This window comes from Miniopterus schreibersii (genome assembly GCF_964146895.1).
Source record: "Miniopterus schreibersii genome assembly, chromosome: 18".
NCBI lineage: Eukaryota > Metazoa > Chordata > Mammalia > Chiroptera > Miniopteridae > Miniopterus > Miniopterus schreibersii.
The window spans coordinates 37,584,097-37,598,100 of NC_138121.1; the positions used below are offsets into that span (position 1 = coordinate 37,584,097).

At 50.7% G+C, this 14,004-nt stretch overlaps 1 protein-coding gene across 1 annotated transcript in view; it reads left to right on the plus strand.

Moving 5' to 3' along the window:
- ABCC11 (ATP binding cassette subfamily C member 11) overlaps positions 1-12,246 on the plus strand; it is a gene marked incomplete at its 5' end in the record, with an annotated part of 37,817 nt that extends 25,571 nt beyond the window's left edge. Inside the window, 10 exons of the mRNA XM_081119077.1 lie at positions 122-348; positions 471-608; positions 1,853-2,039; positions 4,596-4,685; positions 5,997-6,186; positions 7,613-7,772; positions 9,882-9,960; positions 10,483-10,596; positions 11,516-11,680; positions 11,798-12,246. Of these exons, the coding sequence (XP_080975203.1) occupies positions 122-348; positions 471-608; positions 1,853-2,039; positions 4,596-4,685; positions 5,997-6,186; positions 7,613-7,772; positions 9,882-9,960; positions 10,483-10,596; positions 11,516-11,680; positions 11,798-11,887 (1,440 nt within the window). The 3' untranslated portion in view covers positions 11,888-12,246. The remainder of the gene's footprint in view (positions 1-121; positions 349-470; positions 609-1,852; positions 2,040-4,595; positions 4,686-5,996; positions 6,187-7,612; positions 7,773-9,881; positions 9,961-10,482; positions 10,597-11,515; positions 11,681-11,797) is intronic.
- Between the last annotated feature and the right edge of the window lie 1,758 nt (positions 12,247-14,004).

Genomic DNA, 14,004 nt, shown 5'->3' on the forward strand with positions numbered 1-14,004 from the left:
ACTCCACACTGCCTTTCCTGGACGCCCTGCAGGCTGCATCCTGCCGCTCTCCATAGCCTAAGGGTGAGTCAGCAGCAAAGCCAGCAGCTCTTCTCACCATCTGGGTGCTTTTGTCCTGCAGGTTTTCCTCTGCCCCATGAGCTTCTTTGACGTGACCCCCATAGGCCGACTCCTGAACTGCTTTGTGGGGGACTTGGATGAGCTGGACCAGTTCTTGCCCGTTGTGACTGAAGATTTTATGATCCTGTTCCTGATGGTGGTCATCAACCTGGTGATGGCCAGTGTACTGTCTCTTTATATCCTGCTGATAGGAGTCATCTTAAGCATCGTCTGCGTCATTTATTATGTGTGAGTGGGCTCTTTTTGCTTGTGGATGGGTTTTGTGACTTGGGGTTTGAGGGTGAGCCACCCAGACACGGGTGGCCCTGGAGGTGGACGGCCCAGGCCACTCCCTCTCATCCTGGATGCAGGAAGTTCAAGAGGGCCGTAAGCGTGTTCAAGAGGCTGAAGAACTACAGCCAGTCCTCTCTGTTCTCACACATCCTCACCTCGCTGCATGGCCTGAGCTCCATCCATGTCTATGGAAAAACTGAAGACTTCATCAGCAAGTGAGTCCTGCCATCTGAGGATGTTGGGACCGTGGGGCGGGGGGCAGGGAGCAGACTGCTGGGAATAGGGTCATCTACAGAAGGATCAGAGAACATTGTTTTACTCCGTTCATTCTCTGAGCCCCCAGAGCCACCTCTGTAAGACGATACTCATAAGAACAGAAAATGGAGCACCTGTAGATAGTGCATACATCTATTAATATAATTAATAGTAAGAAGTATCACTGGGCCGGCACTTTCTTCATTTTTTTTTTTTTTTTTTTTCACTTCCAAATAGGTATCTCATTTTCATAAAATAAGAAGGAACAAGAACTTTCTAAATAACAGAATTTCCTTTACTATATTCACACCCATTGACTTATATTCTAAATGTTTGTTGAAACAAACAAAAATCCAATGATTGTTGCTGGGGCTTAATTGTGGCATATGAACTTAATTATTTGTAAAGACCAACAACACAGGGTCTGCATGGATTGACAGAAAGCTCCCTGTCTGGTGGAAGATGGGAGACACAAAAGCATTACATGTTTGTGTAATAATCCAGAGTTGAATATGAAAGCATAAGAGAGGAGTAGACAAAATGCCAGAGGAGTTCAGAGGGGCAAGAGGTAACCCACTGGGGGGATCAGGGAAGGCTTTCAGGACGAGGTGGCATCTGAGCTGGCCTCGAAGCCTGGTAGGATGTGCGCATGGGTGTTGGTGTGTGTTCATTAACTGGAATATTGGATGAACCACAGCACCAGCTCTCCAAGTGGCCCCTTGAGAGCACCTGAAGACTGTGCAGACATTAGGGCTGAGGCATCCTTGAGCAATGTGTTCACACAGTCAACACTGAGAGCCCCTCCCGTGCTTAGCACCACAGGATACAGCCATGAGCAAGACAGACATAGCCCCCACTCAGAGCTGGGTAGGGAGGGATCACCACCTTCTCCCACTCACACATCCTGGCATTTATTTATACTCCTTTGCCCATGGGTAAGTCAAGGTAACTTACCCATCCCCGAACCAGTCCTCAAGGCCAGGACTAGTAGGTGTGGATAGGCCTATGTTGCTCAGAGCCCAGATCTGGGGTCAGGTCAGCTCCATGACTGAGAAAGGGGTGGGGAGGAATCCCCCAAAGAAAAGTCAGGTTGTGTTGGTGGGGGTGGGGAGCTGGATGCTGCAGGGAGCAACCAGTGTCCGCCCTTGGGAAACCCTAGGGCAGACCAACACAAGTGGCTTTCAGGCTGTCCTTTCTTTCTCAGGTTTAACAAGCTGACTGATGTACATAACAACTACTTGATGATGTTTCTGTCTTCCATGCGATGGCTGGCATTGAGGATGGAGCTCATAACCAACCTGGTCACCTTGACCGTGACCTTGTTTGTGGCTTTCGGCACTTCTTCTGTTTCCTATTCCTATAAAGCCATGGCTACCAGCTTTATCCTGCAGGTGAGGGAGGGACTCGGACAGTGGGCTTGGTCTGCGGCCCGCAGGCAGACTCAGGGGATCCATGGTACTTCAATTACACCTTGGACTTGGCCATTCATGATCTTTTTTAAGAAAAATTGTTTTGTTGTTGAAAGTATTACAGATATCCCCTTTTATCCCCCCTTGACTCCTTCTACCCTGCACCATTCCCCATCCCAGGCCTTTACCACACTATTGTCTGTGTCCATGGGTTATGCATATATGCCTATAAGTTCTTTGATTAATCTCTCCCCACCCCCAACCCCACCTTTCCTCTAAGATTCATCAGACTGTTCCATGAGTCTATATCTCTGGAACTATTTTGTTCATCAGTTTATTTTGTTCATTAGATTCCACATATGAGTGAGTTCATGTAAAACTGAATCAGGAAGAATCAGAAAACCTGAATTCACCAATAACAACTGACAAAATTGAAGCAGCAATAAAAAAAAAACTCCCAGCAAATAAAAGCCCTGTTCTGGATGGCTCACAGAGGAGCCTCATCAAGCATTCTACTTCTTATTACAGCAGTCCCTTTAACATTTCCTGCAGTGTTGGTTTGGTGATGATAAACTCCTTTAGTCTTGTTTTGTCTGGAAAGCTATTTATTTCACCATCTATTTTGAGTGATAGTCTTGCTGGGTAGAGTAGTCTTGGTTTCAGTTCCTTGCTTTACATTACCTTGAATACTTCATGCCATTCCCTTCTGGCTTGTAGAGTTTCTGATGAGAAGTCAGCTCACAGCCTTATGGGAGCTCCTTTGTAGGTAACAAGTTGCTTTTCTCTTGCTGCCTTTAAGATTCTCTCTCTGTATTGAATTTTTGGCATTTTAATTATGATGTATCTGGGTGTGGGGGCCTCTTTGGGTTCTTCTTACTTGGGACACTCTGTGCCTCCTGAACTTGTGTGACTTTTTCCTTGACCAGGTTAGGAAGTTTTCTGCCATTATTTCTTCAAACAGGTTCTCTATCCCTTGTTCATTTTCTTCACCTTCTGGAACCCTTATGATGCAAATATTGTTACATTTCATGTTGTCTCACAGCTCCTTTAAGCTGTCCTGTTTTTTAATTGATTTTTCTTTTTGGTTCTCTGGTTGAGTGATTTTTTTCCTACCCTGTCTTCTAATTCACTGATCTGATCCTCAGCTTCCTCTAATCTGCTGTTTATTCCTTCTGATGTGTTCTTTATTACTGCTATGTCATTCTTAATTTCCTTCATAGTGTCCATATCTTTTCTCATGCTGTTGAGCATCCTTACAATCAGTATTCTGAACTCTATATCTGATAGATTGCTTATCTCCATTTCATTTAGATTTTCTTCTGGGGAATTCTCTGCTCTTTCATTTTGGGCTTGTTTTTTTTCTCCCCATTTTGGCTGCCTGTTTGGGTTTGTTTCTATGTATTAGGTAGATCTGCTATGACTCCCAGTCTTTTTGGGGGGGTCTCTGGTGCAGGCCAATGTCAGACACAGTTTGTGACTGGCCCTGAGTACCCTGTTTGGAGCTTTCAGCAATCCACAACTTGTGGCTCCTTCTGCTGAGGCTAGGTACATTTGGGAAGGACCAAGATGGGTACCAAGGTCTGCTTTTCCAAGGCCCAGGTCCAGAAGCTTATCAGGCAAAGACTCAAAGCATCCAGAGGTCCACCTTTGTCTCCAGGCTTATTGTTATTCTCAGTCTTAATGAACCTCAAGGGTGTCGACCACAGCAAGGTGTAAACTCCACAGAGTGGGGCAAGAGGTTTTACAACAGGGTGGGCCAATTGCCCCTCCCCCACCCCAGGAGAAAACTGCCTCAATGGCAAAAGATCTGCCTGAGAAAGATGTCCTATGTTGCATTGAGGAATGACTTAGCACAGGAATCCAGATGGTCAACCCTCTGTTATGCAGATGGGAGAACTGAGGCCAGGAGAGGGGATGGAGTTGTTCAAACAGACAGGGCATTAGAGGCAGAGCCAGGGCAAGAATGCTGGCCTCTTGGTTACTTGGCTTGTGCCTTTTCACTTTACTGTCCTTCCCTGACCCAGTTGTCAGACTTTTCTGAGTTGCCTGGGAGGCTACAAAGAAGGAAGGGGTCCCTCTCCTCAATGTCCTACTCAGCCCAGTGGACCCTGCTCCAGAGCACGGAGTCAGGTCCTGGCAGGCTTGGGAATCTAGTTTTAAAGACAAGTTGTCTAGGGAGCTCTAACGTGGCCATTTACGTGCCTCCCAGGCACTTGGTATGTGTGTGTGGGGGGTGCGCAGGAGGTACCTGTTGTTTGGGTTCATGTCCACAGACTCCTGCTGGAGGGCTGACATTGAAGGTAGGCTGGCAGCACAGTTCAGGGTGCCCATCCCCCTGGGGAGTTCATTAACATTATCTGTGCTGTGTGGCTTTCTCTCTACCTGGAATCAGAGCTGACACCTCCTTCTAGGTAAGCAAAGGGCCCAGTCTTGTCCTTTAGTGACCCTGTAGCAGATGTGGCAATGGGCAGTTTCCAGGAACATTGAGAGCCTTTGCACCCAGCAGCCACTCTACCTGACATGTCTCCTTCCTTCCAGTTGGCATCCAGCTTCCAGGCCACCGTGAGGATGGGCTCGGAGACGGAGGCGTACTTCATGGGGGTGGAGAGGATACTGCAGTACATGAAGGTGGGGCTCAGGCCTAGGTCAGTACAAGCCCGGGGCTCAGCTTCGAGGTCTCTGTAAGTCCCCAGGGCCCTGTTACTTTCCTGGGAGGCAACCAGGGCTCCAGGCTTTCCTTCCCATCCTCCCAGACCTGCGTGTATCAGCTCTCTGAAGCTCCTCCATACCTGTCATCTCATTTTGACTAATCTCTCTACGGGCCAGCATTCTTGGATGTTGAAAGAATAATCTCTTTTTAGAAATGGGAGGTTTGCCCAAGTCTAATAATAATAATAATGACAATAAGAATTATCGTTACTATTGCTTCTAGTCATGTCATAGTAGTTAAGCGCACAGGTTTTGGAGTCAGATCCCCTGGTTTCAAGTCTAAGCTTTGCCACTTGAATCAGCTGTGCAGCCTTGGGCAACTTACATGGCTTCTCTGTTCCCCACAAAGATTAAATAATGTAACATGTAACATTGGCAGTGCCTGGCCCATAGGAAAGACTCAAGATTATTATAGATAATCTCATGAAATCACAAAACCATTTTATAAGATTGGTTGAATGATTGTCCCAATATCCAGAAAAGGAAACCGAGGTTTCCCAGGCTGAGCATCTTGCTTAAGGTGAGACAGCAGGGGCTAGCAGAGCCCTCTAAAGCCAGGTCCCCTGCCCCATTACAAGAGCAGAATTTGTGAACCACAGAGCTTGGATTTAACCATTGGGGATGCTGTGGTGACTCTATGCTGGCAGGGGTTTGCAGAGCTGTGATTTGCAGCCAGGTGACCCTGCTTCTTCTCCACTGTTGTTTCTTCCCAACACACCCACCTGTGCTTGACGCAGGCTCGTGAGTTTGGAGTCAGGCAGTCCTGGGCTGGAGTCCTTGCTGTCCACTCACCAGCTGTGTTATATCAAGCAACTGTTTACGCTCTCTGAGCCTCTGTTTCCTTGCCTGTGAAACGTGTGAAAAATGCCACCTCATAGGAGTCTGCCCAGGGCTCTGAGCTGTAAAAGGCCCCCCTGCTCTCCTACCCCCCAGGAATTCTCTGCTGCCCTGTTCTCATTGTTCTAGATTCCATTTCTCTAGAACCTCAGGCATTAAATTAGAGAAAGTTCTCTATGTTAATAACAAGGGGGCTGGCTATGGACTTTCTCCCTCTTTGGGGATAAAACTATGTGCCTTTCAGGTGAGTGGGGACAGGGATGTTCTTGGGGTGTTCCTCTGATCACACAGCTGGTGGCTTGACCACGACACAGGGCAGACTGGGGGTGGGTCATCAGGGGTGGGCAGAGGTGGATGGTACCTATTGGTTTCTTTTCTTTCCTCAAAAATGAGATGTGTGCCCCTGAGGCTCCTTTGCACATAGAAGGCACGAACTGTCCCCATGGGTGGCCGCAGCACGGGGAGATCTGCTTCCAGGATTATCAGATGAAATACCGAGACAACACCCCCATTGTCCTCAATGGCATCAGCCTGACCATTCGTGGCCAAGAAATGGTGGGCATCGTGGGAAGGACGGGCTCCGGTGAGCTGATCGCCCCGCACCTCATTCTCAACTTTGGCCTTTGGGTGTTGGACCGATTTCCGGGCATGGGTTTGCTCAGTGACCCACAGATGTTTGCTGACCCTCACTTTGTTCTGGGCTCTGTCCCAGACCCTGGCCAATAAAACCCAGCGTCCCTGGTGCTGTGGGATTCCCATGGAGGAGACAGATGAACGGGTCATCAGATAGGAAAATAAATGAATAATTACAGGGTAGTGAGTGCCGGGGAGGACATTGGAAGGTGGTGTTGGACAGAGTGGCGGGGTTGGTGGTCCTGGAGCTACGGTGGCCTGGGCTCTGAGGCCAGCATGGATCTGAGACAGGAAGGCAGAACGGGGAGCAGGGGAGAAGAGCTTCAAGCAGGGGCAGAGCAGGGCAAGGAGTGAAATCTGGGCGCCCCTTTCCTTCCCCTCTCCCTGCCCTCCCTTCCTGACCTTTATCAGCCTCCTTCTTCCCTCTGCTTCCCTACTTCTTTCCTTCCCTCCCCCTCCTATCACCTTCGGGAGATCTGGTCCAAGTGTCACTCCCTCCCACTCTTCACTTGTTCAGAGAAATTGCTCAGACTCAGTTCTCTTCCTACCCTTGTGCACCTCGGAGCTGCCTCCTCCAGGAAGCCCCTCAGGATGCCTAGAGACTTCCTGGGTCTGCTCCTCCTCAGGCCCCTACGGGCTCACACTGCTGCTGGGTGAAGGGCTTCAGGCTGGGTTCTTTAGTGTGTTCTTTCCTTTCTGTTTCTCCGGGTGGTTGGCCTGGCAGGGCTGGGGTCTGACACAGAGAAGCTCTCATGATGCTGGGCCAAATGGCTTTATCCACTCATAGGCATTTCCTGAGCATTGTTGAGCCAGGCAACAGGAACGTAAAGGTGAACAAGACACAGCTGTCACCCACACTGACCTTATCTTTCTGAGCAGAGGCTGCGTTAGCCTCTGGCGAGTGACATTGATGAGAGGCATGGGGCTGGAGCTGATGAAGGGGGTGGGGAGGGCCGCGTGTCAGGCTGGAAAACACCCGTCTGTCTCAGGGAAGCAGCCATGCTCAGCTCCAGCTGCTCCTCGGCCCAGCAACATGGGGCCGGAAGCATGTGATTTGAATTTTATATATAGGATCTTTGGATTTAAAAAATTTTGGCAAAGAATTTAAAAAATAACAGTAACTCTGTGTGTGTGAAACAAAACATATACAAGGCTGGATTTAATACGTGGGCTCCACTGGTGTCCCCTGATCTCAGCTTCTCATGGGTTTGAGTACCACTTGGAGCAGAGACTCCAGCCCTCTTCTGCCCTCTCAGGGCTCCTGATGACAAAGAATGGGCCACGGAGGGCAGGGGAGGTGTGCATGCCAGGTGTCCCCTGTGCTGCCCCTGGGCAGGTTCAGGAAACTGATGCCCTACTTGTTTCTCCCCCAACAGGGAAGTCCTCCTTGGGGTTGGCGCTCTTTCGTCTGGTGGAGCCTGCGGCGGGCCGGATTCTCATAGACGGCGTGGACATCAGCAGTGTTGGCCTGGAGGACCTGCGGTCCAAGTTCTCCATTATTCCTCAGGATCCTGTGCTGTTCTCAGGAACCATCAGGTGGGTGCTGGGCCTGGGGCCAGCCTGGAGCGAGGACCGGATGTCAGGGTGGGATGCCGTGTTTCTGGGCCACTCGTGCCAACCTGGCCCACCTCCCTGAGCTGCCACGGATTAAAGGAGACCGTGATCTACACAAGAGGACTTGGCGAACCAGGATGTCCGAACAAAAGCAAGGAATCGTTTTTAGTTTTCGAAGCCTGATGGGCTGGTCAGCTTTCAGGTCACTGCTCAACAGGTGCACTGTGGCGACCGTATGCTGTCCTGCCTGGGGCTGGTTGACTCGCTTCTCTCCAACCACTGGGGACATCTGAGGTGGGACCTTAGAAGGAGCTTCTTCACGGGCACACATTCTAGGCAGGAGAAGTGAGAAGTGACCCAGGCAGTCCGGGCTACGAGCAGGCCGCAGAGGCACTCCAGGCCCTTCCACACTGTGTCCTCAGAAGTGAGCTCAGGGACTAAATGCCACCCAGACGAGAGCTCCTGCCTGGCCACGTGTGTTAGCTGAGTGGGACCGACCGCAGCTGAGTGGGACTGACCGCAGCGGCCTGGCGGCTGAGGGAGCCTGATGTGCTAAACATGAAGCCAGAGGCCCCGGGGCTTCAGGAACACTTAAGGGACATTCTCAGTGGCAAAAGGACAAACGGACTCCAGAGCTCTATTGATCGATTGACTCACTCACTCGTTCACTTATTCATTTATTCATCCATTTAGCCTGTCTTTTCTGAGACTCTGCCAGGTCCAGACACTGGCGAGAGACTGGGGACAATAACCTGAATGATCACTGACCCCCCCCCCCCCCGCAGGAGTTCACAGTGTAGTGGCGGGGGAGGGAATGTTGCAGAGACGTAAGACCTGATAAATTATAATACAAGGAGGTGCGAAACCCATGTGGCTCAGTGGCTGAGCATCATCTTATGATCCAGGAGATGCAGGTTCGATTCCCAGTCAGGGCAGATGCCTGATCCCCGTGGGGGGTGTACAGGAGGCAGCTGATCAATGACTCTCAGCATTGATGTTTCTCTCCCTCTCCCTTCCTCTCTCTCTGAAATCAATAAAAAACATATTTAAACACACACACACACAAAAAGAGGCTTTAAAAAAATAATACAAGGAGGTAATTGCTAGATTAGAGATATGAACAAAGCATGAGATGTATGCTATGTATTTATATATATGCAAACTTGATATATGCTACAACATGTTGGGCCTTGAAAACATGTTTGCGAAATAAGCCGGACAGAGTAGGACAAATACTGTATATTTCCACTTCCATGAGGCACCTGGAATAGACAAATTCATAGACAGGAAGTGGAGCAGACGTTACCAGGGGCGGGGGCGGGGGGTGGGAGATTGTTTGATGGGTAGAGTGTTTGTGGGGGATGGTGAGTTTTAGTGGACGGTTACACAACATCGTGAATGTGTTTAATGCCACTGAATTGTATTCTTACAAATGGTTAAGATGATAAATATGTTATGTATATTTTAGTGCACATGCACACTGAAAATGGCTTAAGCTACAAAGTCTTCTTTTGGCTCATGATCCTGGGGAGGCAGAGGCTGGTTCCAGGGCCAGTGTCCCCCTAACTCTGCTTTGGTTTATTTCTAGGCTCCAGTGAGGGCCCTCGGGGACTCCATGTGTCCCTCCTGGTGCAGGATGGTTGTAGCCTCCTCCCGTGGTCAGTGGGAGAAAGAGTGACCCTCTTTCCCAGTGATTGCCTTGACCACCCTGAGGCACACTCTGGGTGGTGCCCTTCCACCTCCTCCATTGATCCCTCTAGTGGGGGGTCAGAGCAGAGGGGGTGGGGCCGTGTGCTAAGTTGCTTACACCTGAGTCACGTGCTCCACCCCTGGAGCTGGTGGGAGAGCTCCACCTGGACCACTTGGGCTTGGGGGCTCAGGGACAGGTGGCCCTCAAACAAAATTCCTGGGGCTTCTGCCTGCAGAAAGGATGGATACCGACCGGCACAGGAAACCCCACTCACGGTAGTTCTGTGGGTTTCTTTCAGCCCAGGATCTACCTCTAACCATTCTTGGCTGTTCACTGTGTGCAGGACAGACTGCTCCGCGCTCGGGGTGGTTACTGAACACGTCTCTTCCTCTCGTGGGCAGATTAAACCTAGATCCCTTTGACCGCCACACAGACGAGCAGATCTGGGACGTCTTGGAGAGGACATTCCTGAGCAAGACAGTAAGTAGCCTAATTCTCAGGCTTAGCTGCCTCTTCCACAGGGGCGCCTCCTACATGTGTCCAGTGGTGCTGCTCTGGCCACGGACGAAACCGTCTTGGGGATGGGATGGTCTGGGGTTCCTCAACAAAGGCTGGTGACACCCAGACATCAGCAGTGAGCAGGCCCACTCTAGGCAGCAGAGGAGAGGCCAGGCCGGCCTCTCCTCCTGGGCCTTTGCATTCCCTGGGCCATAAGGCACCCGGCCGGTGAGCACAGACACTCTGGGGGTGGTAAGTGCTGTGAGGTGGCCGCCAGGCTGCAGCACTGGGGTAGGGAGCAGCCCCCTCCGGTGGCTGGCCAGGCAAGGCCTCTCTGAGGACGGGAGGCTGGAGCCGAGGCCAGCTGCGGGGGGCAGGTGGGGAAGGAGAGAGCCACAGCTGGCGGGAGAGGGGGAGGTACGCAACGGACAGGAGCCCTGTGCGGGCCGCGCTAGGCCTCACCCCCGGCCCGCGCCACCTCTCTTGTCTGCCCCGACGTGACAGATCTCCAAGTTACCGCAGAGGCTGCAGGCGAAAGTGGAGGAGAATGGCCAGAACTTCTCGGTGGGGGAGAGGCAGCTGCTCTGCGTGGCGCGGGCCCTGCTGCGCAGCTCCAAGGTGAGCAGGGCCGGGGGGGCTGGGCCCTCAGCCCCACACCCTGCACCCCAGCGGAAACGGCGCCCCAGAACCAGAAGCTAAAAGGCCAGAAGCTCACTGACTTAAAGGTTGCCCACTGTGCATTCTTTTTAAAACTTGGGCACCGGATACTACCTTGTCCTTATTAGAGGTGAGACGCGGAGCTCAGCTGTTCCAGGGAGTTATGTAGGTTTGACAGAGTCCACCTGGAATTGTTTCCAAACAATTTCACCAGTCGTTTCAGGGCTTCAGCTACGTGAGTTCGTCAGGAGCAAGCTTTCTCTCACAAGCAAGGCCACACACATACACACATGTGCATACACCTCCACACACGTACACACATGTACATGCACCTCCACACTCACATGTGCACACATGACTTCTGTCACATTTGCGTGTCCTCTGGTTTGCTCACAATGCCCTATTTTTAAGGACAGTCTCATCTTAAACATTCGTAAACTCATACTTTCTGTGCTAGTTATAGTTTCCTAGTGCATGTGGTTAACGAAACAAACAGGACACTGCTGCATAAAAAGAATGGACAGCCATAGACAGACGGGCTGTGTCGTCTGGCAGCCCCCCGGGGGAGGGGGTGCCTCCCCCATGGTGGGGACACTGCTCTACATCCACTCAGGCAAACAGGAAGGTGGTTCATACAACAAGAAGTGCCACTGGGATGTTTTCAAGAATTTAATTCTCTGGTCACTAAAACATAATCAGCTGTTGGTGGAGACCTAATATTCATAGTGTCCCCAGTGAAGAGACCTCCAACTGGGTTTGGAACTCAGTCCAAAGTTCTCTGTTTCCAGCTAAGGGTCTCAGTAAGTTAGTGGTTGACCCACGATCAGACCTGGGTCTCAGGGCCCAAGGAGCTGCTGCCACCCTGCTTTGTATCCAACAGATCATCTTCATTGATGAAGCCTCCGCCTCCATCGACGTGGAGACAGACACCTTGATCCAGCGCACGATGTGCGAAGCCTTCCGGGGCTGCACCATGCTCGTCATTGCTCACCGCATCACCACCATCCTCAGCTGTGACCGCATCCTGGTCATGGACAAAGGCAAGGTGAGAGCCACCTCCCGGTCTGCTGGGAGGGCAGGGGCTCGAGCCAGTGCGCAGGTGCCTCGGACCCTTCCAGACAGAGCTCAGCCGTGTCCCTGTCCCTTCTTTCTCCATTCCCAGGTTGTGGAGTTTGACAGCCCTGAGGTCCTGCAGAAGAAGCCCGGGTCCATGTTTGCAGCCCTGCTGGCAGCAGCCAACTCGCAGAGCTGAGGAGAACCGGAGGCTGGTGGCCGGGCTCACTCGCCCAGGGTTCACTGGGGAGCGGCCTCGAGGCCTGCAGAGGCAGAGCCCCCTCCTGACCGCTGGGCTGGGGATGGGATGAAAAAGGAGACTAGGGGAGCAAACCTGCAATGGGCTGCTCTGTGGCCCCCCAAACCCAAGAGCCCTAGCGTCCTTTGAGGCCATGTGACCAAATGTCTATGTGTCTCTTTTTAACCGGCATGTTGAGTAATTTCACCATAATGTAAAAGCTTATTATAATTGTCTGTGTGAAAAGTGTTGCAAATGATGTACTGATTTTGTAAAAACAAAAGACACGAAACAAAACAGTAAAAAGAACTTGCATTCCCTGTTCTGCTTTCTACCTTAGCTAGTACTCCTTTAGCTGCAGGGGACGGGAACCCCCTCAAACTGATTTCTGGGAGAGGGACTTCATTGGCTCAGGCAATGGAAAGGTCCAGGAGAAGTTCCGGTTGGTGCCAGTGTGAAGACAGCTGCCTCGCAGACGCTGCCTCTTCTCTCAGCTCTGCTTTCCTTTGTTTGGCTTCACTCTCTGGCCGCCTCCCTCCTCATGGTGGCAGAATGGCTGCCAGCAGCACTAGGCTCACATCCCACCAGCTCAGCACCCCCGGATCTGGAGTCCTCAGTGACCCCAGCAGAAGCTCCTGGGCTAGATCTAATTAGGCTGACTCAGGTCACGTGCTCAGCCCTGAACCAGTCATGTGCCAGGCTGTTGGAATACAATCACATGCCCACACCTGGGCCTGGGGATGGGCTCCGCTGCCCTGAGTCACAGAAACTGAGAATGGAAGGGGTTGTTTCTCCAAAATAAAGCCAGGGTGTTCCTATGAATGAAGGAGTGGGTATGGAGGCTGGACAGGCCCCAAGCAGAAGCTGTCTGCCATATGTTTGTTTACTGACTAGAGCATAGGTGGGTGGAATAAAGAGTTAATTCATAACATATGACAACTGTTAATAAGACCATTTGTTGCTCCCCCCAGTTGTTAGAAGTATATAAATAAAGAGGTAATTATTTTCAATTCTAGGGAGACCTCACTGTTGTGGGGAAATATGTTTAAAGGATTTTTGTTTTGTTTTCAGATTACAGTGTCTGATTTTGCCATAAGAAAAAATTCAGTAAACAAATATTTCCTACTCTGTTTCTTGCACTGAGGTAGGTGCTGGGGGTGCAATGATGTCTCTGTCCTCATGGATTTTGCCCTCGTGAGCATGAGTAAACAGTAAACAAGTAAACAGAACCAAGTAAGGAGGCGAGGAAGGGTGTAGGAGATGAGGTCAGAGGGGGCTTCCTGGTGGAGGTGAGGTTGCGTTTTGCTGAAAAATGGACAAACCTTTGCTCAGATGAAAGGGATTGGGAGAGGAAAGGCTCTTCCAGGCAGAGAACAGCAAACAAATCCCGCATCTCATCACAGCCCTGCAGGGTCTACAGGTTGAAGGTGCCTCTAGTCCGCCTGCCTGTCCCCTCCCAGAGCTGCCCTGGGGCAACCGTGCAGCGCATGTGGGACAGGACCTTGCAAACATGTTCCTTATGGCCAGCAGATGGCAGTCTCCTCCCCAAAATGTGGGGGAGGTTGCTTGGGTTTCAGATCTAGATCCGCAGAAACCTGCCAGGGGAAGTGCTGACCCCCAGTCAGAAGACAGGAAACAGGCCCATTTCCACCCCATCCTCAGGGCCCCAGCCCCCTTCCCTGGCAGCAGCCTGTCTCCCGGAAGGGTTCTCAACCTTGGCTGCACGTTGGAGTCGTCCAAAATTTAAAAAGTACTGATGTCCACTTCCAGGCGTTCTCATTTCATTGGTTTGGGGTGGAGACTGAGCTTTAGGGAATCTAATGTGCAGCAAGACTTGAGAACCCGTGGCTCCTGGCAGCAATAAAGCAAAACTTTTTGAAAAATAGTATATATGTATTTTTTAAACAGCAATGGCAATATTTTATTTTTTAACCTGAATGATGAGATTTGTTTTCTTTAAACAGTTCTTTATTTATATATTTTAGGTCACCAGAACTATTTTGTAATAAAATTTTAAGAGTTGATATTTTAAAAATAATACGAAAATAAATGTAATGAGAGAAAGTAGAACTTGGTTC